Raw genomic sequence first — 15,351 nt, 5'->3', positions numbered from 1 at the left:
ACACTCTAATATTTTGTTGGACCGCCTTTAGCTTTGATTACAGCACACTTTCGCTGTTTCAATAAGCTTCTGCAATGTCACCAGATTTATTTCCATCCAGTGTTGCATTCATTTTTCACTAAGATCTTGTATTGATGATGGGAGAGTCTGACCACTTTCCAAAGCCTTCTCCAGCACATCCCAAAGACTCTCAATCGGGTTAAGGTCTGGACTCTGTGGTGGCCAATCCATGTGTGAAAATGATGTTTCATGCTCCCTGAACCACTTTTTCACAATCTGAGCCCCATGAATCCTGACATTGTCAGCTGACCTCATTCTTTAGCAACATAATGTTGCTGAATCTCGACCTGACCAACTGCAGCAACCCCAGATCATAGCACTGCCCCCACAGGCTCGTACAGTAGACACTAGGCATGACATGGTGATGGTGCATCACTTCATCTGCCTCTCTTCTTACCCTGATGCGATGGTTCCCCACTATCCTCCCAGTTGTTAATAATGCGTTGGACAGTTCTTTGTCCAACTTTAGTAGTTTCTACAATCTCCTTAGATGTTTTCTCTGCTTGATGCATGCCAGTGATTTGACCCTTCTCAAACAGACTAACGTCTTTTCCATGACCATGGGATTTGTCTGTTTAAGAAATGAGATGCTACTCATTGCATCAGTTGGGGTTAAATAACTTTTTGTCAGCTGAAAGATAGTCACCCATGCAGTAATTATCCAATAGGAGGCTCGTACCTATCTACTTAGTTAAATCCAGGTGGCGACTTTTTTTTTTTGGCCAGGCAGTGTAATATTTTTATGTCATTTATGAGTAAGAATGGGCCAAGCACAGAGCCTTGTGGTACTCCCTCTGGTTTTAAAGAGAAGATAACATGAGACCAGTTCAGTGTGTATCAGAAAAATGGCAAATGGAATCTTTTAGCAACATGATCCAAAACAAGCTAATGTACCCTGTTTAGTAAAACCCAACAGCATTACATCACAAATCCTCTACAGTAAGTCTTTGTGACAGATTAATGCCTATGTTCTGTCCTGCCCAGATAAAGACATATACCATTTAATGCTTGAGCGGCTGTGATTGCATATGTAGAATACATAGCTTAGATATACATACGTAGCTATCAAGAGATTTCCGATTTTTCAGGAGTTGTTTTGAAACTGAGTGATAGTTAGTCACGCTGTCTGCTGAGCAGATAAAAGAAGATGATAAAGGCTTGGTTCACAGCAGTCTAATCAGTGACATAACAATGCAACAAAGTTCAAAGCCAGTCCTCTGAGTCAACTGCAGTTTACACACTGCTCCTCCAAGACTTATCATGCCGCTTGACGTGCTCATTAAAGATAACTTGGAGTGAAATATTTTATACCTGGCTGGTTTGAAACTCCTGCTTTACAGAGAAGATGGAAATCGAGCTGTCGGTGAAATATTCTGCTTCGGTTTGATCATTCATCTATGCTGCAATTTACATGTGCAACGAGACAATTTATTCATGCTTTCATGTATTATTGATTTGCACACAATAACACACGGACATACAGTCAGTTTCAGCTCTAATAAGACATGCACAGATAGCATGCTTCTCTGTTTTTCTGCTTGGTAAACATACAATAGCTGTTCTTTTTATATGCTGGTATGCTTATTTTCCTGATCACGCATCACTTTGCATACAGTGTTTATGTGCTGCTGTGCAGTGTCACTCTTGCATTTATGGTCTTTGTTTCTGATCAAAGAAAAGAAGGTGAGAACAACTGGTGCAACATCACCTTCAACTCATTTCCTCTTTATGTTTTCTTTTGTCTTTTAAGTTTTGACAGAATTTGAGTTTCACTTACTGACTCCCAAAGCACTAAGTGAATCTGCATATTTCTGTTACCTGAGTTGGAAATCCCAGTTGTGAGGCTTTCTTTGCCTTGAATTGACATCTTTGAAGGTCACATTTCATCAGTAAAGAAGGACAAAAGAAAAAAAACCTTAATCTCATTGTAAACTCAGACACGGCCTCCTGCTGAAAGTATTTGTCTCTGATGTTTGCCTATGTTCTTACTTGGCTCGGCGAAGGAATGGCAAATATGTTTGATGTCTTCTGCTGCAGTAGACCTGCAGTGTCTTTACTTGTAGGAGATTCATGACCAACTGTCTTCAGCTGCGTTACAGATTGTCCTGACCTGAAAACGGCTGCATTGGTCATTTGTTCTACAACTTGACCTATGTGTGTTTTCCTGACAAATGACCTCTTGTAACCACAAGTAACGCAGTTCTCTGTTAGGAGCTCAGAGGGAAGTAGCACTTTTCCTCATTTCCTGACTGTCTCTCATTCATCCTTTTTCATAAATAGTACATTTTTCTTTTTCAGTCATTGGAACTATTTAGAACAGGATTAATCACTGGAACTGAAATAAAGTGAGTTTCTCTGGTAAAGATAGATGGTTGCTGAGTCTGGATTTACACCTTCAACTTCATGACAGTTCAGACATTAGTTTGAACTCTCTTAATCGACTCAGACGAGCCGTAAGCCATGGCGCTCATTTCTCTTTCTGAGAAGTAACTGTGAAGATGAAAGGTATTATGCTTTGAATGTGCTCTCTCCCTTTGTGGGCTCAGTCCTGAATAATTTTCTTCCTCTTTCAAGGTGAAACATTGAGCTTTAAGTTAGTTTTCAAATGAACTTGGGAGGCAACCTGGTCGTGTTTGCATGAAGGTCCTTATTTGTGCGGAGCCCAGCCCCTCTGTCCTTCTCCTTTCTTTGTCTTTCCAGCCGCCTCTTTCTCTCTCTCCCTCCTCTCTGCTCTGCATCCGCCTCTCACCTGTCCACCTACCTGGATGGTCTGCACTATTTGCACCAGACAGGTGATGCATATGGAAATATAGTTTAAAACGGGAAGAAGCTTGGGGTGGATTTATGGTGATTTAAACCTCCCTGTGGTGTTTTTCCTGTGGTATGTATTGTGGTTTGTGAGCGTGTCTTTTCTTCTTATGTAGCTTTTGTAGCTAAATCTTAAAGTTTGGATTGCAGAACTAATTTGGAGTTTGGGACTACAGATGCAACTTAAGCTAAATTTCATTACTGATTTTTCTTTTTATAGTCAGTCAGTGTGTCTCTGAATTCAGTCCCAAACTCGAAGATTAACTCATTACACTCGTTTGCCGTCATTTTCTGCAAGTAGACTGACTGATTAATTTTCACATCTTTATATGTAGTGACGTATTCATTGTTTTTCATGCAGCACTGTTATCAAACTTGCCTCAGGTGGTAATAAATCTTTGCCTGACAGGAATGATGTAGCAGAGTGAGAAACCAAAGAATATCTTCAGTGCCAGTGACTTTGATTTGTTCTAACCTAATGGGGGGAGTTTTCATTTGTATTTTAAAGAGACGTTTTTAGACTTTTATTCCCACTTTTATTAAATTCCTCTGCATCATACGCCTTAAATTATGTTATTTATTTAAAATTTTCCATGTTCCTTGAATTGGAGTTGGAGGTTGCCTGAGAACAATTGCTCACGGCAGATCAGAGCTGAACTCTGATACACATGACTCTATGCTTGGAGAAACAAAAGGAAACCCCTCCTATTCATTAATTTCCTGACATGTATCCATATCCACAGCACATTGGACGGTCACACTCGTTCTTAATTATTAAGGTCCCTCATTTGTCGTTCCGCTGATGGCATCGCAAGCTCTTTGTTGCTGCGGTGATATGTGATCCAGACAATATCAATGTGGAGACATTCGATGCTCTTGTTTTGTGATTGAGGGTCTGGAGAATTGGTTGGTGGCGGTGATGGGGGGGGATTAAATAAACTGAAATTAAATGTCCAGCCAAGTTACAAGATGTCCATGATATATGGACGACATTATGGTGTTGGATTGCATTTGAGGAGGCAAAAAAAAATAAATTGAGCAGGCGTTAGGTTCAGCATGTAATGTTAAACCAATCTCTTTTTAAGGTATGTACCTGCTGATGCACAGCGGACTTAATTAGAAAAGTATGAAGTCGGTTGATCTGAGGACGGTTCAGGCGATTCACTTCCTTCTTATCTCTTCTTCTTTCCACTGTTTTGTTCTCCTTCACTAGAGCAGGGAGGGGAGTTTTCTCAGCCATGAAGCTTGGCAAGATCAAGAGCTCTAGAGATGACCACAGGAAAGGAGGTAAAACGACACGAGGCAAACTGGACCCCATGTGAAAAATTTAGTTAACTAGCTATATTTGTTTAAATCATGTCAGAAATGAAGCACTAGTGAGAATGTTGCTGAGAACTAATGTTGTGCATGGTTTGACCAGATGAGCCGGCCATCCTGGACATGGAGGACCTGGACAGGAAGGCGATGCGTCTCGCTGGAGCGCTGGATCCAGATACCATCTCCTTGGCCTCGGTCACCGCCGTCACCACCAACGTCTCCAACAAGAGGTCTGTGACAGTCGCACACACTCAATTGCACAGATGGGAAGTCAATTATGTCACAAAACTGGGTTGTCCATCTGCAATAATTTCTGAAACGATTAAAGGAGAAGACCCTAAAACAACCAGAATCCTTGCAAACTCTCAGGCTGCTCCTATGATGTAGGTTTGACGCTGAAGAGACAAGAGCTGCTGGGATTCTGTGGAACCGCTCCAGATCATGTTATCTGAATAAACAAGGAGATCTCAGCAGAGGCAACATGCCCTCTGTCAGTGCTGCACATGTCAAACTGAAATAACTGAAGCAGATTGCAACCCCCCAGTATCTCACTTGTGGAAAACACGAGAACATGACCTCTCAGTTAAAAAGAAAAATCACTGACTGTGTTGCATTTCTTAAGGTCGAAGCCAGACATCAAGATGGAGCCCGGCTCTGGACGACCAGTGGATTATCAGGTGTGTGTGCATCCAAGCATAGCAAACTATGTTGTTCCACATTTGTATATGGACTATATTTATAGGATAGTTATTAATCTTTGGAGGTGCTGGTAAATGAAAGCTAAGCCAGGCTAACTCCAGATGACGTACTCCAGTCACATCTAAACTGTTCACAGGGGGAAACAGTTGAATGGTTTCTCTCTAAATGCAACAAAACAACAAAATATCAATTAACCGTCTCACGCTGGGGTTTTGTTCTCATCACTGCTCTGAACATCCATCTTGCTTTTCTTTAAAATCAGAGCTTGTTATCGAGCCAAACTGCGTCTATTCACCACATCATCGATAAAAACAAGAACGCAGTGTAACTTTCCTTTACTGCCAGCCCACGGCCTGATTTTCACGGCCTATTTAATTTAAAAACACAAGCATTCATTTGTGTACACCAGACTGAAACCTTGTAATTGCCAGTTGCAGTGCAGACTCCCCTCTCTTTCTCTTTCTCTCTATTTTATTTCCCACAGTTCTTCGTCACTTTTACTGCTAATTAAACCAGAGGGATATTGCTTAGTTGTAGAAACTTTCGACATGGATCCAGTTTGTCCTTCACATGCTACATTAGATCAGCCTGGGGAGACGTCAGAGTGAAATCGCTGGCTAAAACAATGCCCTCTGGCAGAAAAAGGCCTTCACAGCTTGAACTTATTAGTTTGCGTGAAGTATGGGTTTGGATTGTTGTTCTTTGAATTGTTTTAGCAGTGCTCGCTGCGCTGTTGAATGATTTATGAAAACGGTATTGCTGCTTGTTGGCTCACTGTAAGCAAAGAAGTCAGCTTGTCCAGGAGTGGACTCTGATGTGTTAATGTCTCCCTTCAGATCAGCATCACGGTCATCGAGGCGCGGCAGCTAATAGGCCTCAACATGGACCCCGTGGTGTGTGTGGAGATTGGAGATGACAAGAAGTACACATCCATGAAGGAGTCCACCAACTGCCCCTACTATAATGAGGTGAGACCTTCCCTGAGTTATGCTGTTCATGCTCGGAAAGTTTTTTCTTTCTGTTCTTTATATTGTCATCTCTGTTTCTTTTATTCTGTGCAGTATTCGATTCACACTTTTGCCTTGGCCAACTCCGAGGTTCAGCTGTTGAAGCGTGTCGAGAGAGACTGAACTGAAAATATTGACATGGATTGGATTAGGCTCAACTGTTGTGGTAGAAACACAGATGCATAAAATCCATTGCGCTGTACGTGCAGCGTGACGCCTTTCAGCATCTGATGCGTGAACACACAGTTTATTAGATGCGGTGAAATAGTGCAGTACTTCATTTTCTATCCCAGTGTGGGACGCATAAAGGATTATTTTGTAGTATTTCTATAAAGCTGAAATCATGGATCACAAGGCTATCTGTATGGGGAGGGTGTCACAAGGTGCATGCAGTAATTATCTGCAGTTCTATGGAGTATTTTAGCTTCTTTCAGCTAATTGTTTTGGTTTTAACCCTTTATGGGACGAGGAATCATACTTATATCATATCAGGGTCAAATGTGGTCTCCAAGGCCCACCCCTTCATGAACACTAAGCATAACTGCTTTATTAGGTACCATGAAGAAGTGGCCTAATGTAATGTCTAATGGTTTAAAATACATGGAGGAACCATATATGGTGCAGGGTCAAATCTCTAAGACCAAAATCACCTAATTTTAAGAAAAAACAGTTGTCATCTTACAGCATGCTTTTGTCTTGCTCCCTGATGTGCACACAGAGCACAACAAAAGCCACTGGTGTCCCCTTTGAAGGTGTGATGCTGTAACGATTTATTTGCTTTGAAGCGCCGCACGTCGAAAGCGGAGAGTTCTCGGCGGCAGTTGTTCCTGGACGGCGGAGAATACCTGTTGGAAAGGATAGGATAGGAAGTGCGGCGGCGAGGCTCACGCAGAGCTCAGCCTCCTCGTTGTGCCCCGCAGGGAGCGAGAGTGACAGTTTGTCTCTTATTGATTCCTTCTGTTTCTGTGAAAATCCCCCCGTAGGCAGACAAACTGGAGACCAGAATGATCGAGAAGGTCTGCTGTGGTTCCAGTCTGTGCAGCATCTGTTCTGTTTCAGCTAGTCTTATATTTCCATACCACGGTCATCTGAAATCAGCTGTAATGGGACGATGTAATCATCTCTGGTTTTTAGAGGATCGCTGATAATAACATTCATTATGATGAATACTGTATAATATCACTAGATTTTAGTACTTTTTGGTTTCATTTAATATACATTCAAGCCTCAAACATTTATGTTGAGATCAACGATTCATATGAGTATACATCGATCAGGCATAATATTATGACCACCTTCCTAATATTGTGTAGGTCTCCCTTGTGTCTCCAAAACAGTTGTGATTCGTTAGAGCATGGACATGGGTCTTCTGAGGGTGTCCTGTGGTGTCTGGCAACAGAATATTGTTAATGGGGGCCTTTGGGTCCTATGGGTTGAGGGGGGAGGCCTCTGTGGATCATCCCACAGATACTTAATCAGTTTGGGATCTAGGGAATTTGGAGGCCAGGTCAACACCTTGTGTTGTTTTTGTGTGTGTTTGCCTGTGTCAGGCTGCATCCTGCTGGGGATGACTGCTGCCATCAAGGAGTGTCATTGCTATGGGGTGGGGGTGCCTGGTCTGGTCTAGGTGGGTGCTACATGTCTGAGTCCAAAGGTCCAGGTCCAAAGGTTTCCCGGCAGAACACTGAATTGTCACAAGATCGCCAATGACATTCACTTCTCCTGTCAGTGGTTTTAATGTTATGGCTGATCGGTGTGCATCGAATCTGTTTGGAGTGCTGTCATTAACATTACTGGAAATTTCAAAGACTTTGTCACAAAAGGATTTTCATGACCCTGATGTGGCCACTAATCATTAAAAAATCAAAATCCGTTGATGATAATTCTCATTGACTGTTTATTTCTTATTACATTTTTGATAATTTCCCCAAATTCTGCCATTCTTCTGCTGGGTAACAGTAGTGCACACATACCCTTGACCAACTTTCCTATAAAATATTGTAAATAATGCTATAATAATGTGTGTCGCATACTGTTTTGGGGTGAAACTGTCACACATTTGTACACATTTAGAACAAAGGTAGCCTGTAAAATACCACAATACAGGATACTGAATGACTGTGAGTGAGGACTGGCTGCTCTGGTTGGTGGCAGAGGCGGCAGATGGCGCCCGGAGCCGAATATGTGATGTACAGTACTGCTGAGTCCACTTGTCCTTGCTGTTAGAGAACGACTTGTCCTCAATAATCAGTATCAGCAAACACATACAAAACATGTAACTCATGGTAAAGACCTAAGTAGTCTCAGGTTTTACCTGTGCTGACTGTGCAGCCTGTTCGTAGGAGTGCGCCTAAGATGTAGAATAGTTGGTCCCTGTGGCAAAGAAATGGCAAGACCATTAATCATGGATTTCTTTCCAAGTCTCTCAGGTTTGCTTCTTTCAAAAAAAAATCAATTGGAGGTTTGCCTCGAGTATTTTCACAAAAAAAATAAATTAGTCTTAAAAGAATCATTGCTCCAAATCTATTCTTCAAATTAATCATCAGCTTGAACTGCCACCAGCCGACAAAGGCAGCTGATCTCCTGCGAGGATGGCACCATAATGAGGACATCACAGTCAGCATTTCTTCTCTTTGTCTTCTCTCTGCGCTCGAGCTCAGTATTGATTTGGTTTTTTTTTTTTTTCTGAAAGTTGTCACGGAAGAATCGTTTTGCCACACCGCACCGCCCGGAGCGCATCTAAAAAGAAGACAGTGTAATGCTGTGGTCTGGAGTGTAAGAAAGGCAGAGATAAATACTTGCTAATGGGAAACTCCTTTTTCTCTACTCTCCCCAGTATTTTGTCTTTGATTTCCACGTCCCTCCCGATGTCATGTTCGACAAGATCATCAAGCTCTCGGTAAGTAATCCATACCGCAAAACTCTGAGATCAAAATCTGTATGTGCAAGTGTCAAAAGAGAAAAATATATTCCTGTTCATTGCATTCATTAATAATCTAAGAGTGTCTCTTCCTCATAGGTTTGTGCATTTTATGATAATATTTCAATTCTTTCTAATCAGGTTATTCATTCTAAAAACCTTCTGCGGAGTGGGACGTTGGTGGGAACCTTCAAGATGGACGTTGGAACCGTTTACTCTCAGCCTGGTAAAGTACAATAAATATCCCGGACACAGTCGCTGCTCACAGTTGAGTTCTTAATGTCAATTTGCACTGAAACCATTGTCCCGTGGCGTCTATCCCAGAGCACCAGTTCTACCACAAGTGGGCCATCCTCTCCGACCCTGACGACATCACGGCGGGATGCAAGGGATACATCAAGTGTGACATCGCTGTGGTTGGGAAGGGCGACAACATCAAGACGCCGCACAAGGCCAACGAGACTGATGAAGACGACATAGAAGGGTAAGACGCTGATGAATGCTGTGGCCAAGAGTTTTTTTCGGGAAGTAAATCTGTGTGTTGGTGCCAGATTGTTGGATAAAAACATTTTTTGGTCACTCCTAGAGAAGCCATCTGGTCTTTTCTGTGTCTTTCCACCGTTTGTGTCCCAGAAATCTCCTGCTCCCCGAGGGGATCCCAGCCGAGAGGCAGTGGGCGAGGTTTTACGTGAAGATCTATCGTGCCGAGGGACTTCCCAAAATGAACACGAGCATCATGGCTAATGTGAAAAAGGCATTCATAGGGGAGAACAGAGACCTGGTTGACCCCTACGTTCAAGTGCAGTTTGCTGGACAGAAGGTACACCATCCCCCACCCCTACCCCTACATCCTTTCCTCAGCCGGAATCACTCCCTGAGGAGCTATTCCCCTGGAGTACAATGTGGGTTTCATAATGCACTCAAGTGTGGATATCTACATAAGATTCAAAAGTACTCAAGGACTGAAGCTAATAAAAGCTTTATATATTTCTAAAAGTAGGCATAGTTTTATTTTGACAGCCATTAAAATTCCATCGCTGTTTTAAATATTTTATCGCCCTAAAGTAGCTGAAATTTTAGAATAGGTCCTTGTGTTTAAATAATGAATAGGCTTTTCATAATATAAATTAAGCAAGCACTTTCCCAGAATATTTGTTGTACAGATAAATACCTACTACTAACATTAAATGGAAAATTTAAGGTGAAAGGGAGAGGGGAAACAAAAACAGGTCTTATTAAAATCTCTTGAATGCCTTTAGTGATTCAGATTGAGATGTGCCATTACATCTTATGATATAGTGATTCAAGCTGAGAGCATTATTAAAAATGCCCATTCAAAAATCAGACATTTTTAATGTTCAAAACACACCAATCAGCCATAACATTAAAACCACTGACAGGAGAATTACATTGTAAAAACATTGTATTGTCACAAGATTACCATCTTGTGACAATACAATGTTTTTACTCTGCTGGGAAACCTTTGGACCTGGCATTCATTTGTGTGGAAGTTACTTAAATATGTTCCACCCACCTAGACCAGACCAGGCACCCCCACCCCATAGCAATGACACTCATTGATGGCAGCAGCCATCCCCAGCAGCAAAAAAAAACATGAAGAACAGCACAAGGTGTTGACCTGGCCTCCAAATTCACTAGATCCCAAACTAATCAAGTATCTGTGATCCACAGAGGTCCCTCCCCTCAACTCATAGGACCCAAAGGCCCCCACTAACGAAACTCAGAAGGCCCATGTCCATTCTGTGATGAATCACAGCTGTTTAAGAGGGACAAGGGAGACCTACACAATATCAGGCAGGTGGTCATAATGTTATGCTTGATCGGTGTATACAGAATGGCATATAGTGAAACAGCCATACAATACTTGCTCATATGTACAATGAAAAAAGGTGATTATTTACTGAATATACGAGTTATGTCCCGTCATCCATACTGAACACTTCTTCTCAAAGATATTTATTGTAAATGACAACTAAATCCAAAGTCCCTATCCTCTCTCCTCTCGCCTTATTACCGTATGAAGTTCCTTTGTGCTTCAGTGGGCAAGGTTTTATTAAGGACTTGCTGAGGCAGTCACACAAGGGACACTTTGCACCAAACAAAGTTTTGAAGACATCCACTTGGTTTTGTGCTTTGTTGCGTTCACTGATGCTTTCAAGAGGAAATCTCATGCGGCCTCTTGTGAGTGTGAGAAACAATTATGGAAAACAAGAACTCTTTCAGTGCATATACTATGAGTTTTGCTATAGGACGGCCTTAAAGAAATGTGGCCCTGTCCCACAAGATATGCACACTGACTCCTCTGCTAAGGTTTTCCTAGCTTGCAACAGACAAAATAAAGCCGAAAAACCCAAAAGGCACTTTCAGATGTAATATTATTAAATCAGTAATGTCAGCTACTTTATCATCGGGGGCCAGTGTCATGACGCTGACAAATGTGTTGGTGTTTTTCACCACTGTGAGCTTATTAACATTCCTGTATGTGACTCCAGGGAAAGACTTCAGTCCAGAAGAGCAGCTACGAACCGATCTGGAACGAGCAGGTCGTCTTCACCGAGCTGTTCCCTCCTCTGTGCAAAAGGCTGAAGGTCCAAATAAGAGACTCGGATAAGGTCAATGATGTTGCCATAGGAACCCACTTCATCGACCTGCGCAAGATATCAAACGAGGGGGATAAAGGTGGGTCTGAACACGCGGGATGGCGCACGGGCAGTTTGTCTTATTAGCACTGATTAGCTGTCAAGTAGTAGTTAATATTTTACTGTATGTGGTAATTAGCTGTGGTACATCGTGAATCGAGCCACATGACCTGCCTGACCCCCTGTTAACGTGGCGGACATTCGAACTGACTTGGAATCAATACACACATTAGCATATATTAAGCCAAAGTACATGATCCATTAAGGATTAAGGGTTTTTTAGGAAATTGCCCTAAAATATATATTTCTTCTTCAGGGTTCTTGCCCACGCTGGGTCCAGCCTGGGTCAACATGTACGGTTCCACCCGGCAATACACTCTGATGGACGAGCACCAGGACCTGAATGAAGGGCTTGGAGAAGGGGTGTCCTTCAGAGCTCGCCTGCTGATCTCCATAGCCGTGGAGATCCTGGACACCACGTCGCCCGAGATCATCTGCTCCAGCGACGTTCAGGTGGAGTCTGTGTCCAACATCTCAGAGGTGAGAAGACCTCCTGACACTGTTTTGTTTTAGCGTATCTGTTTGAGAATCATTATTGTTAACCAAATTGTCCTACAAAACTATTAACGATGAGAAGAACACATGTGGAGAACACAGAGCTGTTTAACCTCTGCTGACCTCCCAACACCATAGTAAACATGCTGCCATCCATCATTGTATGGACTTAACTGCACAGTAGGGAAATCAGTAGCATCCGATTTGCTGCTTTGGGGCAGTGTTGCAAATGTCTCCCCTGGGATTTACAGTCACGCCAGCATGGATGTGTTCCAGTCGTCAGGTGCAGTGCCGTGAAGGAGATTCACATTATTTGAGTAAATAAAAGTGTACAAAGAAATACTGTAAATAAGGCAGTTGATCTCTTCTTATGGTAAACCTGAAATTGGTTTCAGTCATGATGCGAAATCTCTAAAACAAAGTAAAACACAGCACCGGTTTCTGGATCATTCACTTGAGAAGTGCATCAGTCACCCTGGTTTCTGGAAATAGAGAACGAAGTCAATACGGCAAATGACGCTTGAGGTGCAATCATAGACTGTATAGAAATATGGACTACGTCTCGCCACTTCCTTGCATTGACCAAACTGACACTATTTTCCTGCGGATATGAGGAGCTCCATCTTGTGAGTTTGGAGGCACAGTCTGCGGTGTACGGTTCAAGAGTGGCGCCACGTGGAGCCGCGATATCGATGACCCTCCAGCACTTCCTCCACACTCACGTTTTTGCTTATTTAGTACTACGCTCTGCTCTACCTCTACCAGTTACAAGGAAATGCTGGGCTATACACTGTACCGTTTTTTATCCCCCCCCCCCACTCGACTCTCTCCCACAGGACCGCTTTACAGAGTGGCTGGCATGGCAACCATTATGTCACATCCTGTTTCTATAGCGTCAAATAACTAACTAAAACAAAACTTATCCGGAAAATTGTCACTTGAACATGCATCAACATTATATTAACTAAATAAAATGACAGAAACCATCCTTGGAAAAAAATACTTGACGTGTATTTTAGTGTTTCAATTTGGTCCCATCCGCTAACATGGAGGGGGTGGAGCTTATGACCTATACTGCAGTCAGCCACCAGGGGGAGCTCTACTTGCTTTGGCTTCACTTTTGAGGAGCCGTTCAGCCGTCCATCTTTATACTGTTGATGCGCGTAACACATGAAAAATGTTGTTAGTTAAGTCCAAGAAATTACAAGATGACTGATGAAGAATAGATGCCTCAGTAGACATATCTGTGACACATTTTGGATAGTATTATTGGTGAGTCATTTAAACTGAGTTTCTATAAGACCAGCTGTATTGGGTACCTACAAAGCATTGTGGTCAACCACTGCAAACAATACTAGAGAGTAGTACAGAGCAATAATTACCATTTATAATTTAAAAGCAACCATGTGAATGGATAAAAAAAAAACATAATAAAAAAGTCAGAAATTAATTGAATGAAAAATCTAAGAGGGTTAAAACAATTATATTTTTATAATGTTTTTTTTTTTCCTTTCGGTCATTCAGAGCGCCACAGGGAAAATAGAAGAGTTCTTCCTCTTTGGTTCCTTCCTGGAGGCCACCATGATCGACAGGAAGATTGGCGACAAAATGATAAGTTTTGAAATCACAATAGGTAAAAACATTATCCCGACTTTGTCAGTAATGACCAGCGCAGCACAAGTGCATGACACAACAGAGAAATGTGAATATTCTTGGTTGCCTATTGTAACCAGAAGCACTTCACAACTACTCATGTGACAGGTAACTACGGCAACCAGATAGACGGGGTGAGCAAACCTTCGTCGGCAAAGAAGAAGAAGAAGGATGCGGAGAATGAAGAAGAAGAGAGCGAGCTACTCCAGAACTCCAGTGAGGATGAGGCGGACGAGGACGGGGAGCTCGTCTCGGTGTCCTCCACTCCTCTCATGAAGCCAGTCATCACCGACAGGTCAGGGGTCAAAGGTCACAGGAGCAAAAAGATACAGAATTCTTAAAGTATGATTGAAAAAAAGAAAAAGGTGTAGACAATATTTGGAAATAGTGCTGAAAATGCTTAACTGTCACAGGAAGATTTTTGAATTTCAGACTTTCTGTTTGAACTTCACAGGAACTACTTTCATCTCCCCTATTTTGAAAAGAAGCCGTGTGTCTACATCAAGAGCTGGTGGCAGGACCAAAGGAGAAGACTTTACAATTCTAACATGATGGATAAGATTGCAGACAAGCTGGTCAGTCTCTCTTGTGGACAAACTTAACACTGACAATATGTATACACCGATCAGCCACAACATTAAAACCACTGCCAGGAGAAGTGAAGAACATTGACCATCTTGTGACGATACAATGTTCTGCTGGGAAACTTTTGGACCTGGGATTCATTGGTGTGGATGTTACTTAGACATGTAGCACCCACCTAGACCAGATCAGGCACCCCCACCCCATAGCAATGACACTCATTGATGGCAGCATCCATCCCCAGCAGGATGCAGCCTGACACAGGCACACACACAATAATGGTTTAGGAACAACTCAAAAAACATGAGCAGCACAAGGTGTTGACCTGGCCTCCAAATTCACTAGATCCCAAACTGATCAAGTATCTGTGGGATGATCCACAGAGGACCCTCCCCTCAACCCAACCCATAGGACCCAAAGGCCCCCACTAACAACATTCTGGTCATAATGTTATGCCTGATCTGTGTACATTAACAGTTAAGTAGTACTCAGCATTGCAGTGCTTTGGACATCACCATGCCTGACTTCTCACAGTAGTAATGTTAATACGGCGATGTTCAGCATGTATAATATTTCACATCCTATTTTACCATGTTATCTTGTTAATCACCTTTCATTAATAGCATTATGTGTAGACAAGGGACATTTACCATTAATAACATGTGTTCTGGATAATAAGCTGTGAGTACCAACAGTGTGCTTTGTCCTAAGCTGTAGTGTGTTTTTATGTCCCAACAGGAGGAAGGTTTGAATGATGTTCAGGAGGTTATTAAAACAGAGAAGGCATTCCCAGAGCGCAGACTCAGGGGGGTGCTGGAGGAGCTCAGCGTCGGCTGCAGGTCAGCTACGTAATAATAATCGTTAATCACGGCCTTGCATCAAAATTGGCATTGTGACCGTCAGTGCTGATAGCCTGTTGAGAGTTCTCCCTGCACCGAGAGTTGTAAAACAAGCCCTTTAAAGAGTATGACACTAGTTTTGAACTGAAAGAGACACGTCTAGCAGACCCTCTGCAATATTCATCATGCAGCACGGTCATTACGGGTGTCATGGTGAAAGCTCCCAGCGGTGTCTTTTTCCTCCTCATTAT

At 42.4% G+C, this 15,351-nt stretch overlaps 1 protein-coding gene across 1 annotated transcript in view; it reads left to right on the top strand.

Moving 5' to 3' along the window:
* otofa (otoferlin a) overlaps nucleotides 1–15,351 on the top strand; it is a gene marked incomplete at its 3' end in the record, with an annotated part of 72,184 nt that overhangs the window by 38,636 nt on the left and 18,197 nt on the right. The window contains exons 6-19 of the mRNA XM_084560214.1: nucleotides 4,082–4,155; nucleotides 4,289–4,415; nucleotides 4,808–4,862; nucleotides 5,721–5,852; nucleotides 8,728–8,790; nucleotides 8,953–9,037; nucleotides 9,136–9,295; nucleotides 9,445–9,631; nucleotides 11,325–11,511; nucleotides 11,788–12,011; nucleotides 13,551–13,659; nucleotides 13,788–13,974; nucleotides 14,134–14,254; nucleotides 15,000–15,100. Coding sequence (XP_084416340.1) covers nucleotides 4,082–4,155; nucleotides 4,289–4,415; nucleotides 4,808–4,862; nucleotides 5,721–5,852; nucleotides 8,728–8,790; nucleotides 8,953–9,037; nucleotides 9,136–9,295; nucleotides 9,445–9,631; nucleotides 11,325–11,511; nucleotides 11,788–12,011; nucleotides 13,551–13,659; nucleotides 13,788–13,974; nucleotides 14,134–14,254; nucleotides 15,000–15,100 — 1,812 coding nt within the window. The remainder of the gene's footprint in view (nucleotides 1–4,081; nucleotides 4,156–4,288; nucleotides 4,416–4,807; nucleotides 4,863–5,720; nucleotides 5,853–8,727; nucleotides 8,791–8,952; nucleotides 9,038–9,135; nucleotides 9,296–9,444; nucleotides 9,632–11,324; nucleotides 11,512–11,787; nucleotides 12,012–13,550; nucleotides 13,660–13,787; nucleotides 13,975–14,133; nucleotides 14,255–14,999; nucleotides 15,101–15,351) is intronic.

Source organism: Chelon labrosus (assembly GCF_963514085.1).
Source record: "Chelon labrosus genome assembly, chromosome: 14".
Lineage (NCBI taxonomy): Eukaryota > Metazoa > Chordata > Actinopteri > Mugiliformes > Mugilidae > Chelon > Chelon labrosus.
The sequence above is the reverse complement of the archived record's forward strand: the minus strand, read 5'-3'. Positions and strand labels throughout refer to the sequence as shown.